At 33.9% G+C, this 23,392-nt stretch overlaps 1 protein-coding gene across 13 annotated transcripts in view; it reads right to left on the bottom strand.

Moving 5' to 3' along the window:
* Nucleotides 1–23,392, bottom strand: part of TCF12 (transcription factor 12) — a 366,706-nt gene that overhangs the window by 51,389 nt on the left and 291,925 nt on the right. For 3 of the 13 annotated variants that reach the window (XM_039230619.1, XM_039230620.1, XM_039230624.1), the window contains exon 1: nt 8,941–9,210. The exons of 9 other annotated variants lie outside the window; for them this stretch is intronic. In XM_039230619.1, coding sequence (XP_039086550.1) covers nt 8,941–9,009 — 69 coding nt within the window. In that variant the 5' untranslated portion in view covers nt 9,010–9,210. Of the gene's footprint in view, nt 1–8,940; nt 9,211–23,392 lie in introns of those variants that run through there. One more of the 13 variants, XM_039230622.1, reaches the window with a different exon arrangement.

Genomic DNA, 23,392 nt, shown 5'->3' with positions numbered 1-23,392 from the left:
TGGCACAAATGCGTATTTACTATATACACCATCTCTGATCTCAAGGTATGAAATAGAAAATTCTCTAATTCTATCTAGGTCAGACTGAAACAGTACATAAGCCTTCAATTTATGAAAAACAACTTCAGTTTTGTGTGTCATCTCACACAAAAAATCTACATTGTCAATTTAAATGTATAATTTGTCAATTTATATTTATTTATCCTTATTCCCATTCAATTCACTGTTTTCCCTGCATGATACACTTACACTTTAAAAAATTCTAAATGTTTGTAATTATAAAAGCAAATAAAGGATAAATGTGACTAAACTGATTTGCAAATCAAGGAGATTCAATGATCAGATAATGGTTAACAATCGCCTTCAAGGAAAGCAAGAGAACCCCAAAAAACAAAACAAAACAAAACCCACACAAAGCAGGAGAGACTTGCCTATTCTTATGTAAAAACTTTAAGCTGTATGGAAAGAACAGGCTCATTTTAGAGGTAAAGTTGTTTTTAATGTAGTCTTTATAAACAGATTTTGAAAAAGAATAAATGGACTGAGAAGATCGATCGATGAATATAGTAAAAAATCCACTATAAGTTTTATCATTTTACTTACTAACATAAGTTCAAAGCTTTTATCAGTGTAAAAATGTTTTGAAAAACATGGTTCCCTAAGAGGCCCATCTAACAGCATTTCTAACACCAGCCAAATAACTTTACTTTTGGTATCTCAACCACAGCTTGCAAAAACATAGATGCAATGTTATGAAGCAGCAGTTGTGCCAGTCTCAATTTTTCAGATCAAAGAGTTCTTGCGGCAAAGCGCAACTGATGTGGTCTCAAAGACTTTACTAACTCCAGATGTAGGGAAACAGTCCGCCAAGTCCACAAAAAGAGCAAGTCTCTTTTAGTTACAATCAGTTCTGGCCACAAATTAAAACCAGACTGCTTATGTCATCTGATCACCTGCACATAGATGCCAGGGTTTTTTCCCTAGTTAATGATCTAATCATATGTTTACATCTTAAGTATGATTTTGTATCACAGCAAACAGTCTTAAAATTAAGAGAAAGGACTATATATGCTTTAAGACGATTAAAATCTACTAGGAGTCAAACTATTTTTTAAGAGAAATAGAGGGGCACCTGGCTCAGTCAGTATAGATCACGTGACTCCTGATCTCAAGGTTGTAAGCTGAAGTCCCACAATGAGTGTAGATATACTTAAAAAAATAAAATCTTATAAAAAGGTAGTATTAAGTAATTTAAGATGTTCTATTAAGTGGCAGATACTTAGAAATTTTCTTTAGAATTCTAGCTTCCATTTCAGAATGCCAGTCTCACAAGAGTGAACATGGGAGTGTCTTTATTCTTTCCCAAGCACTTTACATTTTACCCTCCAGAAATGGTGATGAGAGCAATTTTTAGTGTCTATCGAACAGAACTGTAACATTTATTCCAACTCAAATGAATATAACTAAAAATCTAACAGATACCTCTGTGTAAAGTTTGGTAGAAAAGAACAAATCCACAATATGTTTAATGTTCTCATCCCATCCACTCAAACGGAGTTTTTAAGAGTGACAGAGCATGTTAGGGATGATTATTTAACAATTACTCTTTACAGTGATTACACAATTATCCTTGGGATGGTTTACCTCATACAACCAATTGGAGTCAAGTTAACAAAAACATTCCTTTTTACTTGCTTGGATGATTCAGTTTAGTCATGTGGATAACTACAAATTCAGGGTAAATCATTCTCTGGCTCTTAAAGGCTGAAGCTATGCACTATGTTCTTCATTTCAGTGCATCCTTCCTGTGATTAATACTGGAAACATCCTTGTCAGGTAGGGAAACATAATGATTTTCTGAGAGTTATTAAGAAAAGATGCAAAGAAGGAGAAGATTTTGTTAAAAAGAGAGGTTTTTCTTTTTTGTTTTGTTTTTTAAAATCTTGTCACATCCAGTGATGAGTTAAAAGACATGTCATTCCCCATGCCTTTAAAAATAGATCCATAGCCGGTGTGTGTGGTGGCCGATATTTTTAAATGTCCCAAATGAGGAGATGAGTTGGAATTTTCTTTAGAATGTGAGAATAGCTATATATCTTAATTAAGATACCCTTCCACAGAAAATGAGAGGAATGATTTCGATGAAAGCTATCCAACAGAAGTTTCTGTGATGAAAATGTTCTGCATCTGTGCTATACAATATAGTAGCCACTAGTTATATTACTATTGAACTTGAAAGGTGAAGAGTACAACTGAGGGACTGAATTTTTATTTTTACTTTAATTAATTTAAAGTCATTATGTGACTAGTAGTTACTATATTGAACATAGTTTCATATCTTTTCTCCTTACCTAGTTTAGAATTGCATTAATTACTGTGAAAAAAAATTCTTGGGAGTCTCGTAAGCTCCAGGGTCTATGAAAACCAAAATGAGTCTAAACTGTCAAACAATTTAAGGACATCTTCACCTAATTTGGAAAAAAGAGAAGCTTATATCCACTTTTCTAAACATGCTCTAAACACAATAATTATCAAGATTTTATTATGTTTAGCCTTCTATTAGTTCAACTGTTAAGGTGATTTGAATAGCAGTTTTCTTTAAATTGCAATATGTTGGGGCGCCTGGGTGGCTTAGTCGGTTAAGAGTCCGACTTTCGCTCAGGTCATGATCTCGCGGTTCGTGGGTTTGAGCCCCGCGTTGGGCTCTGTGCTGACTGCCAGCTCAGAGCCTGGAGCCTGTTTCAGTCTGTGACTCCCTCTCTCTCTGACCCTACCCTGCTCATGCTGTCTCTCTCTCTCCTAGAAATAAAAAACAAAATAAAAAAAAATATTTAAATTGCAATATGTTAAGTATTATTAAACACTTCAATACATGTTAACATGGACCTTCAATATGTGAAAAGTTTAAAATAAGAGAAATCATCTTTAGCACAATCTTTATCAACTTATCAAAACAACAAAACAGAATTTGGCTAATTTCCTTTATGGTAATTTCAAATTTTTAAAAATGTTTATTTTTGAAAGAGAGCACGCACGCATGTGTGTGTGGGGAGGCGCAGAGGGAGAGGAAGAAGCAGAATCTAAAGCAGGCTCCAGGCTCTGAGCTGTCAGCACAGAGCCCAACGTAGGGCTCAAACTCACTGTGAGATCGTGACCTGAGCCCAAATCAGATATTTAAGTGACTGAGCTACCTAGGCTCCCCTCAAAATAAAAATGTAATACTGTATTCAGGAACATCCACTTAGTTTATCTGATTTTTATATAACTATAGTTTGTATTAAACAACAAACAATTTAGAAGTATATTTGAGTACCTAAAACCTAAAGGAAAAAACATATACGTCACTGGAAAAAAAAACAACTGCAATCCAAGTCACATCCTATCTTTAAGAACTGTAACTGAACCTCCAGGCAAGTAATTTTTAAAATATGCATGTTTAAGGGTCAACACTTAGAAACTGAGAAAACCTAGGTAATTACTATAAGAATTCATTCTTTACCTATTGCTCATTAACCTACCCAAGTCCCTCACATAATAATACAAACAACAGTTTCTTACTTCTGAATTTTGGAGGCACTATGTTTTGTAAAAAGAGACTGTTTAACAAAGAGTAAATAAAAATTTTGCTTTAACAGTTCTACTGATTCAGATAAAGGTGCTAGATAAGTGTTAGAGGAAGTTCAAGAAATTTCCTAAAAATAATTTCCTATTGATTTTTCTGATCATTTTGGAACCAATATTTTCTATGAATACTGATCTAATGTATAAACTGGGATAAGAAGTATCTTTAACCTAAATGGCAAAATTTTAAAGTCTCTGAAATTTAGGTTTTCCTACTTTCCTTGTATCTTCTCTAATCTAAATTAAAACAAATATAACCCCAAAGAAAGACATTAAAATTTTAAATAAATCTATGAAAGAAAAGTTTAACATAAACATTGTTCAACATCTAAGAATACTTAAGTGACATATTTGATAAATAATCTCAATGCTTTCGGTATTTTATTATTACATAGAAATAGAAACTTTGCCATAAAGCCCAATCTACCACGTGAGTTTTTATGGTAATTCTAAGCCTAAAGAGGGGAAACATGTAGATACTACTAAATGCCTAAAGAACTCAAATCAAAGGCATCATAAAGCGAAACGTTTCAAGTAGAAGGAATAACTCAGGGGCATACAAGCAATCTCTGTCAAGGAGTCTTTTTACCTAATTAGCCTACTAAAAACACAACAGGAAATTCTATAAAAAGAATAAAAATACATGTTATTATTTTCAAAAGTTTCATAAAAAAAAAAAAAAGGATCAATGTCTTTGCCTAAGAACTTCTAAGGACATATTTAGGGGTGAAATGAAGTACAATTTCCTAACAACAATTAAGAAAACAAAATTTCAGATTTCAGTACAAAGCAGCTTAATATCAATTACTAGTTCTGCTAACAAGCATAATTAATATTACTGGTTTTCAATTGTGAGAAAAATGTCTTAGGAAGTCAACCACATTTTTGTTAATCTTAAATTAACATCACTGGGCATATTTCACCAGGTCTTACTGGAACTGCTATCATTGTTATAATAACTACAGTTTTTCCTGAGAGATAAACTATGGAATTTTTAAGGGACTGGGTTTGAAACCTGTATCCTAGGATAATATACTGAATAAATCAATGAATGTCACTTCTTAGCTCCCTACATTTTAAAGAAATTTAGAACCAACAATACAGCACCTGATCTCTTTCTTTAATACATTTATCAATTAGTGGAAAGGGATATAAATTTCTTTCTAAAACATTAACAAAGCTCATCAGTGATGACATACTCTCCTGGCAAAGCCTGTAGTTTTGACTGACTGGTATTTGTGCCCACAAATTAAGGAAAGAAAAAAGACTGGTTGGAATCATATCTGGAATATAGTCTCAGATAGTTTTGGTAGGGGGTGGGGCAATCAAAGTAGATTTTAGCTAAAGTTCTTGTCATTCTGTATCTTTAGCACTGTATCTTCAGAGAATTCTTAAATTACTTCATATTTTCCTTATCATACAAATAATAGATTTAACTCTACAGGGCCCACAGACAGGCTGGAAATTTGAATTAATTCAATTGTACTTTCCTCTCTCATGTTAATTAGCAATAAATCCCCAATGGAAACAAAATGTAATTCTATATACAGTCACACTGGTTTCTATGCTTTTATTAAATGAAAATGTTTATTTGAAAAACAAGGCTTAGAATTATTTACAATGCAATTTTATCTACTTCTTACTGTAATTCTTATGAAAATACAAATTATGTAGGCAGGCAGGTGCGAAAACCATGGCTAAACCAATTTTTAATACTATGAGTTCTATCAGAATAGGAGAATATGCTAGTCGGTTTTCCTGAGTTTTTAAACACATTTAGTTTAAAGCTCTTCATCTTAAATAGAAACTGATAAAAACCTGCTTAACTGACCAAATCAATTTGCATTCATAAAACTGTTAGTCTCATCATATATACAAATATATATGTATTTATAAGAATGGCCTAGTGTTTTCCTCAGTTCCATCTTTCTTCCAGTGTAGTATATTTTCATACATATAAATTACAGTAAGGATTAAAGAAGTCTGGCTCTTTACTATGGAGACTAGCTAACTTGCCCTTAGGAAAACCTGCTCTTGAGAGAGATCTGGGTTCAAGTCTACCCTTAGCACTTACTAACTGGGTGGGGCTTACTTAACTTTCCTGAACCTCACTTTCCTTATTTATAAAAGGAGAGTAGTAACAACTAAATGACAGAGTGCTTGTGAAAATTAAATGAGGTAAACATAAAGCTCTCAGCATAGTTCTTGACACAGACTAGTCCTTCTAATCATGTTAGGTCCTGTCTCTTCTTCCCCAGATTCGACTGAAAGAAGCTCAATATTAAAAATGTGTTTCTAAGCTTGAGTTTCAAAACTTGGAATTCTGTGTTGTCTCTAATAAGATTAAAATAATCCCCTGATACAATTAAAAGAGCATCATGTCTGTACTTGCTGCAATTTTTATACCTGGAACACTCTGTAGCATCTTCAGTTCAAGGCCTAGAAAATGGAGGCTGATCAGATCAGAGGAAGGTCGAAACTCCAGAATCCTCAAGGTGAAGAAAACAGGAATCCTCTCCTCCCAAAACTTTACTTCCTTTACCTCTAAGACTTTCTACCTTTCTGCATAAAGGACACAATTTAGTCATATCAATGAGAAAACTGAATGCAGGCCAAGTTCTTTATACATAAGGATGCTCAGAAACCCAATATTCCTTGCTATTTTTTAAATCTCAAAATATTGATAATATTCAAAATGTTTTTCAGTTTCCTATTTATCATAAACACATTAATATTCTACAGTAGGATACAGAATACAACTACACAAAAGCTACAGATGATACAGATCATTAACCCCTTCTCTTTTCAAATAGTGGGAAAAAAGGGTTAACATCTTGGTTTTTCTTTTCTGAATAGAGATGCCCCAGCCTGTTATGTTTCCAACAAAAATGTGACCACAAAATCTTAGATAATATGGAAAGCCTCTTCTCTAATTAATCTGGTTTTTTCTTTTTTTTGCAAGAGATTATTCAGTCTTATTATTAAAATACCTCAAACATCCTTAAATATATGAAATCAACTTGAAAATTTAAAAATAAAGAAAGGAAAAAAGAGAAGGCATTTTAAGACCAATACCACTTAGGATTTCTTGCTCCCTAATACCCATAATGGGATCTTAAAAATGAAATCAATGTGAACCTATTAGCATTTAAAACTATTAATCTGCCCTATCATCTAAAATAAACTATAAAATGGGATTAAAGAGTGAGCTTAAATTTAACCTGCTCACTATGAGGGTTATATAAAAATTCCAGAACTTAAGTAAGGAAGTATATAGAGTCTGGAAATACTAAGTTAAAGTGCTAGTTTTTACCATAATGCATTTATGGGTAGACATTCCCCAATACATACTAAAATGAGGCATTTACATAGTCTTTGGAGAATATAATTACATACCACATGGTTTTCTTATTGAAGAATTATAAGAGAATAATAAAAAGCTAGATGGGGTAAAAATAAAATACATATAAGAAAATACATTAAGAGTAGGGGCTTAACATACAGAGGACTAAGCAATATATCATCTCTTTATGCATTTTTCAAGAACATAAAAGTCACCTTTGACCTATATCAGGCACAGGCTATCAATTTTCAGGCTACACTTCTCTATCATACCAGCTATGTCATCTACCGTTAAGTCTGGAAATACTTAATACCATCAAAGCTGTCCCCTGCCCCCAACCCAATGTAGAACAAAGAGATATGTTGTAATAGAGTGATCTGTGCTCTCAAAAGAATAAAGTCTAAACTCAATTTGAGTTACAGTCTCTCTGCTTCAGAGGTCCTGTATAATTAATTTTACTGAACTCACAGACAGAGAGACAGACAGACAGACACACACACACACACACACACTCTCTCTCTCTCTCTCTGAAAAGACTATTTTACTTAGAATTGGACATAAAAGAAAAGTATTTTCACATTTTAAAGACAACTGACAAAGACGCTATAGAGTTCAAGTAATTTCATTTATATTACCCATCTAAATCTATCTCTCACATTCTCCAAAGCTCTGCTTATATGGGTAGTGTGAACATACACTTTTTAATGAGTTTAGGATATTTTATCTTGATTATCTATTACTAAGAAAGCTTACCCCAAAGTTAACAACCAAATGCTAACAGAGTCCAAGGAGGCCTTCCCAAAGCAGTCAAAGAATGAAAAAGTGTTTTCATTAGTTCTCATGTACCCTGGTTAGAACCATATGCTACTTTAAAACAGTTTCAAGCAGTAAAAAGGGAAGGAACAAATGTATCTGATTTTATACCTATTTTAGGAAAATGTGATAAAATTTTCTTTATAACTTCAAACATTAATATTAAAAATGCCTCCACCCCAAACATAAAATAAATCACTAAAATCATGATGTATTTAATAAGACACCTGAGGGGGGAACTTTTTTTTGAAAGACTGAAGAGGAAAATACTGAATTTCTGACATGAACCTAAAATTGTTATTCACTAGCATAACCTTTTTATAACATTTATCAATTATCTTACAAGGATAATTCCTATTGAATCTTCCAGAGAAGTTCAATTTCTTTTTGAAATATACAAAATCTTCTGACTTAAAGATACTTTTTTAGAAACATAGTAAAATACTGAGTAATTAAAGAATAGTAAAGTCTTGCTTAGCAACACAGAAAGGTATTATTTAAAAACATCTAACCATGTGCTATAAATTGACCATAAATACATTCTTTGGAAAATGTTTAAATGCATTCTTTGAAAAATAGTGATTTATTTTATGAATCTGTACAGGGTCAAAATTCTAGTTTGATTGGAAACAGATGGTATCCCAGTAAAGTCGGGCTCTGGACCTGAAACTCCAAACAGGAAATACGGCCCTCACTAGCTGACTGCTTCCCTAATCATTCCCAGAGCTTCATACTTGTTATTTTTATGAATAGCCAAGATGACTTTCATCTTTCCCTTCTATCTACAAAGCATCAAACACTCCTCTCTCTCTCTGTAAGTGGGTGTATATGTATTTTATATACAGACTATATGTTTATAATACAAGAAAACATTGAAACAAATGTACTTTCAAACTCATTGCTAGTAAAGACATCAGGCATTAAAAATAACAACTCACAAATTCAAGTTTATTTTCTATCCTATTTAAAAAATAAAAGCGAACAACCACTGAGTAACAGTATCAAAGGCAACTTTACTGACACTACTTACAAAAAAATACACAGTTTAAATGTATTGTAGAAAATGGGAAAACCTCACAGATTTTAGTAAAAAGCAATTAATCTACACTGCTTTCCATTAAACAAGCCAGTTAGAAGCTATGTGAACAAAGAAAAAGACTTACCGTTTTCCCATTGTAGTAATACATCAAAGAATTGCTGCCCATTCCAGGGACAGGATAAGCACAATACATGTTGATATGAAAATGCTAGTTTGCAGCTAATGCACACTGCTTCTCTCTAAGACATACATCCACACAGCCAAACAGAGTTAAGTCTTCAGCACTATGCATCCCCACATGGATCTACTCAAAAGGAACTTATGCAAAATAGGACTGAACCAACTCACAGAGCACAGAGGGAGGGTTTATGCCGTTGGTAACCTCTTTCAATTTCTATCAAGGCCCTGCATTGGTGGAGGATACCAATAAGACAAAGTTTAGGGTGTTAAAAAAAATACAAGTCACTTACATATGTTAAATAATGAAAATAGTGAGTGTTCCTGGAGATAAATATTCCAAGAAATTATTAATCTGATACACTGTTATGTCTCTCTCTCTCTAAGAAGAAAGGCAAATTGACATCTGTTAATCTGTTTTTAGTTTTAATTAAATTAGACTACAGGTGGCAGGGAAACCTAGCTTGCTACACCTCTAGCAACATTACCATCTGGCCTGCTCTAAAGTTGCTTCCAACTTTGATAAACACATGATCAAGCTATCAGGAACTGGAAACACTGAATCATGTGTAACAAGAAAGATCTAGATAGTTAAGCCTTGTATAAAATCACTTCCTGGAGAGAGCAGACCCATCATGTAAGTACCTCTAAACTAGCTAGAACAAACCGTGATTTTTTTTAAGTTACAAAAATCATATTGAAAAATTTTTTGAAAGGAGTACATTTCATGAAAAAGTTCAGTACAAAAGATTAAAAATTATCTTGAAAATAAATGTTTTTTAAAAGAGATTTGTTTAATAGTAAATATTTTCAGTACTAAATCTTAAATTCCTCATTCACAACAGCAATTAAAAAGTTTATAATGGACTGCACTCTTCCAGAATATTTAATATGTAAAAGCAATTGGGTAGTTAAATATAAAAAAACCAAAGTTTTGTTTTCCCTTATATAAAAGTATAAAAGGCTAATGTGTATAACAGACAAGATATGCAATATAGTTGACAAACAAAAAAAGCTCCTTAGAAGTCTTTCCTCCAAGTTCATTATTGTTCTTAAAGAATTGTTTACATATTCATATTTTTATGTTAATGTTCAAATTCCTCAAAAAGAAAAAATAAACAGTATGGGAATAAAAGTCTCTTAGATTTAAACAATTCACTATATTTAAAAGTCAAACGGTTTTAGACACTGCCTACACATACATGTTTCTCCCAGAAAGTATTTCGTTATTAAAAATTTTTCAATTTGTCTTTTGGATTTGTCTGGATTTCAACCCAGAAAAACAGAAGAGAAGCATTTCTTTCTTTTCTCCTCATCAAACCCTCTTTGTAATACTGTCTCTTCTCCCTGTGCCTTTTAGGTTCTAACAAAACTGCTAATCAAAGGAGAGCAAACAAGGAGCACATCACCTTTTTTAAAGGCACCTTTCATGAAGCAGGGCTCTTCTAAAAAACATTCCAGAAATATTCAAGAAGATAGTAAAAAAACCACAAAACAAAAAAAAAACCAATCCATTCTTATGAAACATATTGATCAAATTATAGTAGTAAAACCAAATCAGACAATAAGGCCAGCTAACTTCAGAATGTTTAAAGGCTGATGGTATCGGAATAACAATAAAACCTCCCCACATTCTCCAGATACAGAAAAGGCTAAGCAGCAGCTGCAAAAGAACATCACTGTACAGCAGACTATTAAAATGCCAGTCTGCAGAGTGGTTTGTAACTTCCTCCCTCCTGAGAGGCCACAAAGACTCATTTCAATCCTTAGAGAACTGTGTAAAAAGCTTTGATTTACAATTAACAATGCCAAGCCTTAAAACCATTCAAGTAAATTTTACTATTTCATAGATATAGTCATTTCCTGACAGAATAGCTACTCTTAAAAAAAAAAAAAGGAAGGAAAATTAGTCATCTAAAATAATTTTTTTTCTCTTAATGATTAAAATTTAAAAACCGAAATTTTGAAGAGAAATTGAGGAGGAATGGGGCAAAGAGGGAAGCCACAAAACACTGATAATGCTTGAACATTTTATTCCTATAATCACTGCTCCAACCTGAGACAACTTCTGTATGGTGGTAACAACAAAATCCACTTATAGTAGTTAGTTAGGTTCATCTCTCTGGGACTTGCCAGTAAAGAGTACTATTTTGTCTGATAAAACAAACAGTATAATGTGAACCCAACTATGCAATCTTGGCTATTAAAACACAATGATAATTTTGTATTTCATTAACAGTTCTTTATTTTAGATACAACTATTTGATACTCTGAAAAGAATAAATATTCAGGTAAAAGAAAACAGAATAAAGTCAGACAGTATAATATTTTACTGTTCTAAAGTAATTTATTCAGCAATTGGAGAAGTTTGCTATTAAAGCTTAAACCTGAATGTGAAACAATAGTTTCTAAACAGAGTTGAGTAATTAGAAGGTTTTGCTTCTCCTTTTCATCCTCCTTTCAAAAACACAGATACAAAATCCATACATGTGCATTTAAGATGGCTCCTTCTTCCCGAATACATAATATATTCACTTGGTATATGCTACTGCCTAAATTCAGAGTGGAGGCCGAAACTTAGAGAGACCTACATATAAAAATGACATTAAACGAATTTTCTGAACACAGTAAATCATCATGAAAACGGTGGTAATCTAAATAAAATGTTCCCATATTCTATTTCTATGCTACGGCAAGGTCTTCTGTTATACCCAAATACTATTTTTTTGAAGTCAGCCTTTACCCCAAAGAAACTAAAACTGGTTGATGTAGACAGTCATTTTTTTAATTACAATTACAAATGATCATTTGTGGTTTTTCTCTTCCTCAAAAATATTTTTTGAAAAACTTCTAATTTAATCTATGTAACAGCTGCAGCACAATTTTTTTCTTAAGAAGAGTCATATTACAGCAAAAAAAGGCATATAGTTGGATCAAGTACTGCTCTGGTGAATGCAGTTGTTTAATCTTTGCCTTTTTTTTTTGTTTAAAAGGAACATGTCAAGGGTTAATCCTGTGACTCAGTCTGACAAAACGAGTCAGCTGGAGACAGGGCCACTTTTTAAATGTGATTTCAGACAGACGTGCAGTCTGCACAGGAGCTCTGAACTGTCATGCACTTTTTATCCTGAATTGTTTCCACTCATAATTCTACGTAATCACTTATGTGTTATTCTAAGATTATGTGATTTGACTTCATATTCACGCTACCTCATCTAATAATCTAAGCAATCAGGAAGTTTTATAATAAAATGGGCATTACTGTACACATTGGCAACATGAAAAAAATGACTTGGAACCATACATCTTTTATCAGCAAACTGACGATTCCTGGTTTGAGGGTTACTGCATTTCACTGATTTTCACATACAGTTCGCCTTCCTTCAAAAGTTCAGGATGTAATGTTTATTGTCATTCCAACAGCCATCAAGAACAGACATAAACTAGGTAAGAAAAAGTTATAATATACTTTGCCTAAGTTATTTTACTTCTTTACTGAAAATTTAGGAAAAGATGCTTTCAAAAAGAGTACTAGGTTGGGACTATCTGGCAACTTCTGTTTAAATCCCAATCCCACATGCAAAAATTTCCTTTTTCCTTCTTATTTTTCTATTGGGTCTGGAAACTGACAACTTTTCCTTGGAGAGCTGTACAAAATTGCATGGAATTACCTATGCAGTAGGTATTTTAATCTATTTTGTTAGCTTTTCTTGATCCCTATTTGGATCATTATAATTCTCATCCTCAGTTTTTAAACTATTCTTAAGACTCAAGAATGACCTAAAATTCTAAAAAGAATTATAAAATTTTAAAAAGAAAATTCTGAATTACACACCTTGAAAAAATTAGTTAATAAAAGTCAGTTAATGGTTTATCTTATTTATATTTTTCTAAATAAGGAGGCAACATTCTGATGTCCCAAAAGGCTAGAATATCTGTCTAGAGAAGTAAATCTAAAATCCGTTTACAAGATTCCTCTTGAAAAGTTTCAGTATTATTTCTAAGTGATCAATTCCTGGAAAAGAAGACTTTCAGAATGATAAATGAAGCCAAACAAAGTTTACATGTGAATAATTTCACAAATAAGCTTTGTATTTTCCTAAGCATGAAACTCAGTAAATAGCTAATAAATTATTGGATGCACGGGAGGTGGGGGTGAGGATAGGTTTAATAGGGATAATAAATGAGAGAATCTACAAGTGGGCAGATTCAAAGCTAAAGACCCTTCCCCAATGCCTCTTCTTCTTTAATATTTAGCTTGTAGATTTTTCTAACATATGCTCCTTTGTTACTAAGAATCACTCCTAAGTGTTCAGGAAGTTGCTTCTGGCCTTTTTCTAAAGCCCTCACAATTTAGAAAATTTATTTTTGCAAAAGAGAAAACTAGAATATAACACTCTAGCAAAATAATGCATGTCTCTCAAACCAATCCATTAACATTCAATGCCTATTATTTAAAGCTAATGATATTAATCTGAAATCATATAATGCATCTTCTAATTCAACAATGTCAGGCTAATTTTGTTTATTCCTATCATTCGGTAAAGAGGCTTCAAAAACTATCTTTCCACTATATAAAAATCTTAAAACTCAATGACTTTATTTTGTGATTTTTACCTAGGTAATACTCTGGAAAAATTGTTCCAATTATGCCTTAATTTTGAGTGCCTAAATCTTAGCCAAACCAAATAATAATCAGACTTGTAATGGATGATATTATAGATTGGTCTGAGTACTGGTACACAGTTTATTTGATATTGGTAGGATATGAGGAGCATCAACAAACATAAACATACAGTTCTCAGAGCAGAGTAAAATCAATGCTAAGGTTCACAAATCATATTACCTGTCTTAGACACAGAACATCAGATTTCTTATTGATTCTTTACAAAAAATCTCAAGTCTAACTTGAGTTTTACAAATGATTAATGATTAACAAAATAGAAAACATCTATCTGTATAGTCAATGGTAAATCAGCTATATAAACTGTATTTACACGGCATAAAGAACACTGGTTAGTTCCCCTTTGACAACCATATGAGTATAATAAGGATGTGTAAAAACAACTTTAACTCCTGAAGGATAAAGCAAATAAATCTCTTTTTGGTGTAAATAAATAGTATTCTCCTGACAGCAATATGAGCAGATCATACAAAGCTTCTAAATGGCTATTAGACAAATGAGACAGAACTATAATTACTGAGAATATGTAAAACCTGAAGCAAATTGCAGGTTTCTTTTGATCACAAACTCAATATGACAAAGCAGTTTTCTTTGAAAAATTAAAGGAAGGGGTCCCCTCTCCCGAGTAATTCCTACATCTATTGGTTGTCCATTTCTTTCCCCATATGAAGTGCAGTTTGTCACTTCTCATTTGCCACTTGAAATGACATGGTAAGAGAATCATTAACTATGTTGCAACTTGATAATTTTCCTGCAGATGGCTCTATAATCACAGGACTACCTAATGGTGTGTGTACATGTAAAATGAGGAGGAGGACACACAGGTTTTTAGATTCCTCAATACACCAGCACTTCTAAATTTTTTTTTAACATTTATTTATTATTGAGAAACAGAGAGAGAGCATGAACAGGGGAGGGGCAGAGAGAAGGGGAGATACAGAATCGGAAGCAAACTCCAGGCTCTGAGGTGTCAGCACAGAGCCTGATACAGGGCTTGAACTGACAAACTGCGAGATCATGATCTGAGCTGAAGTTGGACGCTTAACCAACCGAGCCACCCAGGCGCCCCCACCAGCACTTCTAAAGAGCTTTCAAGGCAAAGCTTTGCACTACTGACAACCCATCAACAAAACAAAACTGTAAGCAAACAAAGCTATTATTTAAAATCATTTGCAGAAGGTGAACAATTTGGTTTTGGGTCAAGTAAGTTTAGGGAAAGTGCCACCTGATTTTGTTTCTTCTGCAGTTTTTTTTCTTCTGAGTTGGAAAGCACCAGATCCTTTCTAAGAACTGGAATAACAACAGATACTATATTCTATTTTATTTTTAAAGATACCAAAAGTAACATCTGCATCGTAGCCCAGAGCAATTTCAAGAATCTGCCATCTAAAGCTCTAAGTAACTTCTACATTAGGCTACTTTTGGCCCCAATCTATGTTCTGTGTTTGAGTAAAAATTCTTGTTCGTGATAGTAATTTTTAAATGCTTCATATCTATAATTAATGAAATATTTAGTCTACCAAATCATCTTCCTCATATGTTGTAAGCAAGTAACAAAACAGAGTTAATTTTAGCTTTAATCACTGGAAGAAGTCATGTAGATCCTAAATTTACGGAAAAACAGGTCTTAAAAAGAATGGTTTCTTACTATTAAATTCTGGGGGCCACTATCAACAAAAGCCAAATAGTACTTCATTTTGAAAACACATCTGAGAAGGGTATAATAAATGGGGGAGGAAATGAGAGATGTGTCAGTTCAACATACGACAAAGCAAAACAAAACAAAAGTTGGACTAATGTTCAGTATGTTTCACTGGTCAAGGCAATAATGACACCCAAACAGAAGCAGACACAAAACTTTGAAAGATGAAATCTGTTAAGTTACATGTTGTATGTACTGTGAATATTATTAAAAGGAAACCTCACTAAAGTGGACTGAGGATACTAAAAGAGGTGTCTAGAAGGGGAGCTATACTATTCAATGTCAATTACAGGAAAGTTTGTCAGTTACAGTTTAAGTTTCCATTTCTGGGAAATGCAGGCATTAAATGAGGCTAAAGGAAGAACAAACAAACTAACAAACAAACAAAAAAGTTAGGCCAAAGATTTCCTAGCCATTTCACCATCAATAAAACCTTTTATGATTTACCCTACCCCAAAACACTGAATTCCTATTTTGAAAGAGTTTTCCCTTAAACTCTTTTATTAAATAATAATGATATTTTCCCTGTTAAAAAAGGAACAAAGCCATATGACTTTGATTTAGAAACTCTTTTTTTTAAGATTTTAGTTTTAAATAATCTCTATATCCAAAGTGGAGCTTGGACTTACAACCCCAAGATCAAGACTCATATGCTCTACTGACTGAACCAGCTGGGTGCCGCTCACTAAGAATTTCTGATTAAAAGGGAAATGAAGCACTGCGATGCTGAGCTGAAATAATTCTAGTAAAAAAAACTGATGTTTCAGAGATCATGGATAATTTTATCCACACAATTTGTTAATTTTTTGAAATATTTTACATCTTCTTTTTTTAATGTTTTACTTTATTTTTTTTATTTTTGAAAGACAGAGAGAGACAGTGTGAGCAGGGGACAGTCAGTGAGAGAGGAAGACAGAGAATCCAAAACAGGCTCCAGACAATGAGCTAGCTGAACCCACGAACTGTGAGATCATGACCTGAGCCAAAGTCGGGCGCTTAACCGACTGAGCCACCCAGGTGTCCCAAAATATTTTACATCTTCTTGTAGTACTATTTTTGAAGACCAGGGCTGTGACTCGCTGACATAGATGAGACCCATGGTCCATACCAACCTTAAGTTATATTTTTATCATTGTATCATAAGTGGCATAATTAAAAGCTTAAAAGCCTCACATGAAATAAAAAGTTAATCCTAAAGGAAATCCACAAATATAATTACAACTTCTCAGTTTTAAGCAGAGCCTGAATGCTTTATATTCTAGTAACATTTATGTTGGCAAATGAAGTATCTTTATGACGGGTTAGTTATAAATTTGTATTACCTAGTGATATATTCATTTAAAACATCTTTTAAAAAACCAGGTAGTGTCTAGGACAAAATGATAAAAAAAAAAGAGAGAGAGAGAGAGAGATGGGTTGACACCCTCCCAATCATTAACAACTCTTACCTAACTCTGTCATTGTTCAAGTACCTCAATAACAATGTTGACTTCCCAGTAAAGTACAATTTGATCTATAGGTCAGACATTTTATGTTTAATATAACATCATCTGAAAAATAAAAGATTTTTGGCCATGTCCTTCAAATAAATATTTAAGTCTCTACAGAGATGACTTTGTTATAATTTTAGCAAGCAAAAAAAATTAAGGAGTCAATGGGGAGCCCATCATAATTAAGTGCTGTGGCTCCTGCACTATTCTGTAATAAAGAATTTTGGACCTATGATTTGCTTTTTTGTGCCTTTTGGCTGGGGAATTTGTAGATCAATAAAAGAGATTGTTATGTGGATTATAAACAAAGGTGGCTGTAATGGTTATGTAGGCTGGAAAGTTTACTAGGTACAACAGGAAAGTAAAGAATGAAAATTAGGTAGCAATACCATAACACCTTTACAGGTGTGTGACCTTGAGAACACCTGTTTACCCTAACAGTGGTTATTTCAGATTGCAATTACACACACACACACACACACACACACACGTGTATGTATATATAGCTCAAATTATTAGTGCTTTTAAAACTGGAATAAAGATCATGTGAATATAAAAATACAACTATCTGGGGCACCTGGGTGGCTCAGTCTGTTAAGCATCTGACTTCGGCTCAGGTCATGATCTCAGGGTTTGTGGGTTTGAGCCATATGTCAGGCTCTGTGTTGTCAGCCAGCTCAGAGCCTGGAGCCTGTCTTCAGATTCTGTGTCTCGCTCTCTCTCTGACCCTCTCTCTCTCTCTCTCTCAGAAATAAATAAAATATTAAAAAAAAAGAAAAGAATACAACTATCAAATGCTGAGACCTCATATGGAAAACCAAATGCAAACTCTAACATCCCTAACAGAGGGAAAGACTTAAGTCTGTATAACTGGAAAGAATTTCAGTGGTCTTTGCCACTGAAAATACTTCCACTTTTCTGACAGAAATTAGAGATTTTCTTTTTCTCCCTGAAAAGCTTTTATAAAGTTTAAGCATACTAAACACTTATATATAGACGGTTAAAATATACTTAGTTCTTCTCACAGGTAAGTTAATTTCAGACTGCCCAGTATGTTGTTTATGCATTCTGAGTCAATGCAACTGAGCATGGTCCAGGATAAAGGAAGAGCCATAGCTAAACTTTTTTATTTGAGTTTGTTCATTTATTCAACAAACATACATTGAGCATCTATTATGCACCTAGGTGCTGCAGGTAAAGCAATAAAACAACATAAAGAAAGCTCCTGCCTTATCAAGTTTCTCCTGGGTGAGACAGAAAAATGAGAGTATATCAGAGGGTAAAAAGTGTTATACAGATAAATACAACAACGGGTTAGAAAAGAGGGAGTGAGAGGGACATACTGCCATTTTATTTAGGACAGGAAAGATCCCTAGTGACTGACTGTTATGTGATCAAAGAAGTAAGTATGTGAGAAAACTCGTTAAGTGGATACTAAGGGAGGTAAACTCTGGCAGAGAAATGCAAAGGCCCTGATGCTTGATATCTTTAAGGAAAAGTAAAAGAGGGTAAGTGTGTGGCTAGATAGGTCAATTAGTGGGATATGCTATCTGGGAGATAGCAGGGGTCAGATCAGAAGGGCTGTTTTAAGGATCTGATTTTATGGTGGTAAGAAATGCTGTTGGTGGATTTTGAACAGATGAATATCATCTGACTTAGACTGTAAAAGGATCTTCTTGTGTTAAAAAAATTGACCAAAGGAAAACTGCAAGACTAGTTGGGAAGATGCTGCCATAATTCAGAAAAGAAATAAAGGTAGCTTGGACAATGATGATAGCAACAGATGGTGACAAATGGTCTAATTTTTGAAGATAATTTTTGTATCACGAATTTAGTATGGGAAGATAACCCCTATTTCATTTTTATGACAATGACACTATAGCTTTTTTTCCTCCCTTTAGGAACAGGTTTCCTGTATTCTGGTTTTCCATCTGTCACATGAGGAGCAGGACCCTTTATTGTTAATTAGGTCAATCCTAGGGTACTGTAGAGTAATGGCTTAATTACCTGTAATTTACCTTTTTCTTTCTTTTTCTTTTTTTTTTTTTTTGCAAATTTACTCCTACTCTTGTATGTAATTAGGAGTTAGCTGCATAAATGAGGAGAAAAAAATAGGACAAATAATTCAGTTTCTTATGCAAAGAAAATAAGTTAGCACATTTTTGATGATCTGAACAGCCAGAGTAGGAGGAAGCTTAAATGTACAGCTTGGAGAAGGAAGTCATTAACAGATGATGTTCCCTATTATAGTTAACACAAAGTAATGGCTTTATAGTATATTTTTATCCTTTTAATTCAAAAAGCATTTCCTGGATGTGCCCAGAGGGCAACAATTACTCAACAGAAAACAATTTCAAAATCTTTCTTTCCAAAGATCAAACTTAGGTTTTGACTATAAGCATCATGAAGATAGGGTCCATGGGTCCATGCTTTATTCATACTTAAATCTATAAAGCTTAAAAGAATACGTCACTCATAATAAGCACTTGATATATATTTACTGACTTTAATAAAATGGATTCATATTCCATTCACTGGAGATCTATTAAATGGAGCCCACTCTAGTGGGAAAGAGTTTCAAATTCTTATTCAAATTACTGGGTTTTAAGGGCATGGGTGGCTCAGTTGGTTGAGCATTTAATTGATTTCTGCTCTGGTCATGATCCCAGGGTCATGGGATTGAACCCTGCTTTGGGCTCTGTGCTGAGCATGGAGCCTGCTTAAGATTCTCTCTCTCTCTGGGGCACATGGGTAGCTCAGTAGGTTAAGTGTCCAAATCTTGACTTCTGCTTGGGTCATGATCTCACAGTTCAGGGGTTCCAGCCAGCGTTGGGCTCTGTGCTGACATTGCAGAAGCTGCCTCTCTCCTCCTTGCACACATGCACACACATGTGTACTCTCTCTCAAAAATAAGCAAACATTAAAAAAAAGATTAGGCCACCTGACAGGCTAAGTTAGTTGAGCATCTGACTTCAGCTCAGATCATGATCTTCTTGTTGGTGAGTCTGAGCCCCATGTGAGGCTCTGTGCTGACAGCAGAGCCTGCTTGGGATTCTCTGTCTCCCTGTCTCTCTGTCCCTCTAGCACCCCCCCCAACCCCGATTAAAATAAATAAACTTAAAAATTCTTAAAAAAGTTTCTAGCTAATTTCTTAAAAAAAAGATTATCTCAAACAATACTGGGTTTTAAAATATAAATATCTTAGGTGATGTTGAAAAAATAATTTGATTTCAAATAATATCAAGTTTTATAGTTTAAAAAATTATTAAAAAGAAGTCAGAAAACTTGACAAGGGTTTTAATACTTATTTCTTATTAATACTAGCCATCATAAAACTAAAAATGGAAATATTAATATCCATAAATATTCACATAAATATATAGAGATTAACATCAATTGAGAAAATGATTTTTCTAGTCATGAGACAGAAGATTCTCTTAAGTTTTATATGAAGCTTTCATGTTTATAGAGTGCTTATGTTGCAACGGAATCAGTTTCACAATCACATTTTGGTTGCAATTCATTCTCCAGCTGCTAGAAACAATCTTTCAGCTTTTAGTTCTACGAGAAAGTTGGACCAGAACAAAAGATGATGATTGGGCACATACATATATATAAGTTTAAGTAAAATATTATTGTAGGACTGCTTATATCAAAATAAAATTATTTAAATACTTTATACACAACTGTTTCAAATAATCATTTACTAATATATTGATTCATGGGCTTACTTTTGAAGTCATAAACTCTCCTGCATATTACCAAATGTGACATTTAAATCTAGAAAAATTATGACACTGTATCATCTACTTTATACATTAAGGCTCTTCCATTATCACAGTCAGAATACAGGTTCTGGAAAGTTTCTGCTAATACAATAAACTCTGGCCCAGTGCTTGGAGCCTTAAGAAAATGAAGAAGGGACTAATGAATATCAGGTAATGACTATTAAAAAAACCCCACAAATAACCAGGGAACAGGCCTAAAAAGTATCTAATTTTATTTCACTTTGGGTCTGTTTTTCACAGGAACTACATTATGAAAATAACAAGTATCTGCTTTAAGCCTGTAACTTGTGTTGCCTAATGCAGGAATTGGCAAATTATGGCTGTGGGCCAAACACAGCCCACTGTTTGATTTTTACAAATAAAGTTGTACTGAAACACAGCCATGTCCATTCATTTATGTATGATCTGGGGCTTCTTTCATGCTCTGGTAGCAAAGATGAACAGTTGTTACAGAGAACATCTGGCCCACAAAGCCAAACACATTTACTATACAACCCTTTACACAAAAAAACAAAAAGTTTGCTGACTCCTGGTCAAGCACACTGAGGAAGAGTAGAAATTTTGGTTATTAACAAAAAGGTAAACAAGTTCTAGCAAACTTTCCAGAAAAATAATTTCTTAAAAAAAATTTTTTTAACGTTTACTTATTTTTGAGACAGAGTATTAGCTAGAGAGGGGCAGAGAGAGAGGGAGACACTGAATCTGAAACAGGCTCCAGGCTCTGAGCTGTCAGCACAGAGCCTGACACGGAGCTCAAACCCACGGACTGCGAGAACATGATCTGAGCTGAGGTCAGATGCCTAAATGAATGAGCCACTCAGGCACCCCTATAATTTCTAGAATCAAACTATTTTTGAACGCTAATAAAATGTTGGCATGTTATGGATATGTTGGATTTAATACATATTACAGATATGTATTCAAATGATTACAGAAGATAAAAGACAAAATCTTTGGGCACCTGCGTGGCTCAGTCAGTTAAGTGTCTGACTCTTGATTTCTGCTCAGGCCATGATCTCACATTTCGTGGGTTTGAGCATCATGTTAGTGCTCTGCGCTGATGGCATGCAGCCAGCTTGGGAATCCTCTCTCTCTGTTCCTAAGCCACTCGTGCTCTCTCTTTCTCTCAAAATAAACATACATTAAAAAAAAAAAAAAAGACAAAAAACTTTAAATGGCCAATGCATTATAATTTGTTTGAAATCTATTTGATAAAAACACAAAAGAGCGGCGCCTGGGTGGCTCAGTCGGTTAAGCATCCGACTTCGGCCCAGGTCATGATCTTACGGTTCGTGGGTTTGAGACCTGCGTCGGGCTCTGTGCTGGCAGCTAGCTCAGAGCCTGGAGCCTGTTTCGGATTCTGTGTCTCCCTCTCTCTCTGACCTTCCCCTGCTCACGCTGTCTCTCTCTCTCAAAAATAAATTTAAAAAATTTAAAAATTTAGAAAAACACAAAGGAGAAATTAGAAACTACCTTTGGATTAGCAGTACTTTTATTTTATTATTATTATTTTTTTGTTTGTTTTTATTTATTTCTGAGATAGAGAGAGAGGGAGAGGCAGTGTGAGCAGAGGAGGGTCAGAGAGAGAGAGGGAGATAACAGAATCTGAAACAGGCTCCAGGCTCTGAGCTAGCTATCAACACAGAGCCCGACACAGGGCTCCAACCCATGAACCATGAGATCATGACCTGAGGCGAAGTCGGATGCTTAACCGACTGAGCCACCCAGGTGCCCCAGCAGTGCTTTTTAAAATGCTTAAAAGTCTAACTATGTACTTATCTATATAGCATACATTAAAGTCCTTGAAATTAGATATTATACAAGGATAATAAGTGACTTTTCAAAGTGAAATCACTACTGGTTAAACAAAGGAGTATCAGATATAGCAAATTTCAGGTCACCAAATTACTTAGGATGTAACTGTTTTCCTTAACTTAGAATGAAATCCAGTCTCAAACATCCCCAGTGATAAAACTTAGAACTTCTTAATTTATTCCTTCTTTCTTATACTTGCAAAAATAATCCTCAACTGCATTATAGTTAAACAACAACAACAAAACCCTTTGATGATTATATCGATGTAGAATACCTTAACATTGGGCTTAAACTCAAAGTATTCACAGAATTCAACCACCACATATCCTTTAAAAACCAGACAAGTTACACACACAAACACACATTGGGTCTTATCCTATGTCTGCTTTGTGAAGTCTTAAAGATCTGAAATATCAGCAACTGAAGAGTTCAATAAACCTTAAAAGCCAGCTCTGAAATTCAGATGTTCTTTCTTTTTTAAAAAATAGAGGAGAGGTCAGAAAATAACAAATATCATCATGGTTGTACAACCACATTAGTACAAACAACTGGATATACAGTACTTACTCACTGGTTACTTTTCCTTCTGTGCTTTGACTTAAAATAAGATCAAAGACATTACTGGCTCCTTACAAAAATGAACATCTTAAAACTATGGAATAAAAGCCTATTATCGACACTGTTCTGAACAGTAGTTACTATCAGCATATTAATGTATGAAGAAAATCTTTTGTTCAATGACCAAACTGAATATAAGTCTGGAATGGATTATAGAACCATTCCCTTTATACACTAAGATATGTCTGTTAGTCTGACCTATAAAGGCAGAGAAAGAATCGGCCCCTTTGGAAATTTTATATTGCAGTGGACTTCAAATAGAGACCATTTACTTAATGGCCAGAAATAAGAAACTCTTAAGT

This window comes from Hyaena hyaena, unplaced genomic scaffold (genome assembly GCF_003009895.1).
Source record: "Hyaena hyaena isolate Hyena2069 unplaced genomic scaffold, ASM300989v1 scaffold_49, whole genome shotgun sequence".
NCBI classification, from domain to species: Eukaryota; Metazoa; Chordata; class Mammalia; order Carnivora; family Hyaenidae; genus Hyaena; species Hyaena hyaena.
Note: the sequence above shows the minus strand (reverse complement) of the source record. Positions and strands in the feature narration are given on the sequence as shown.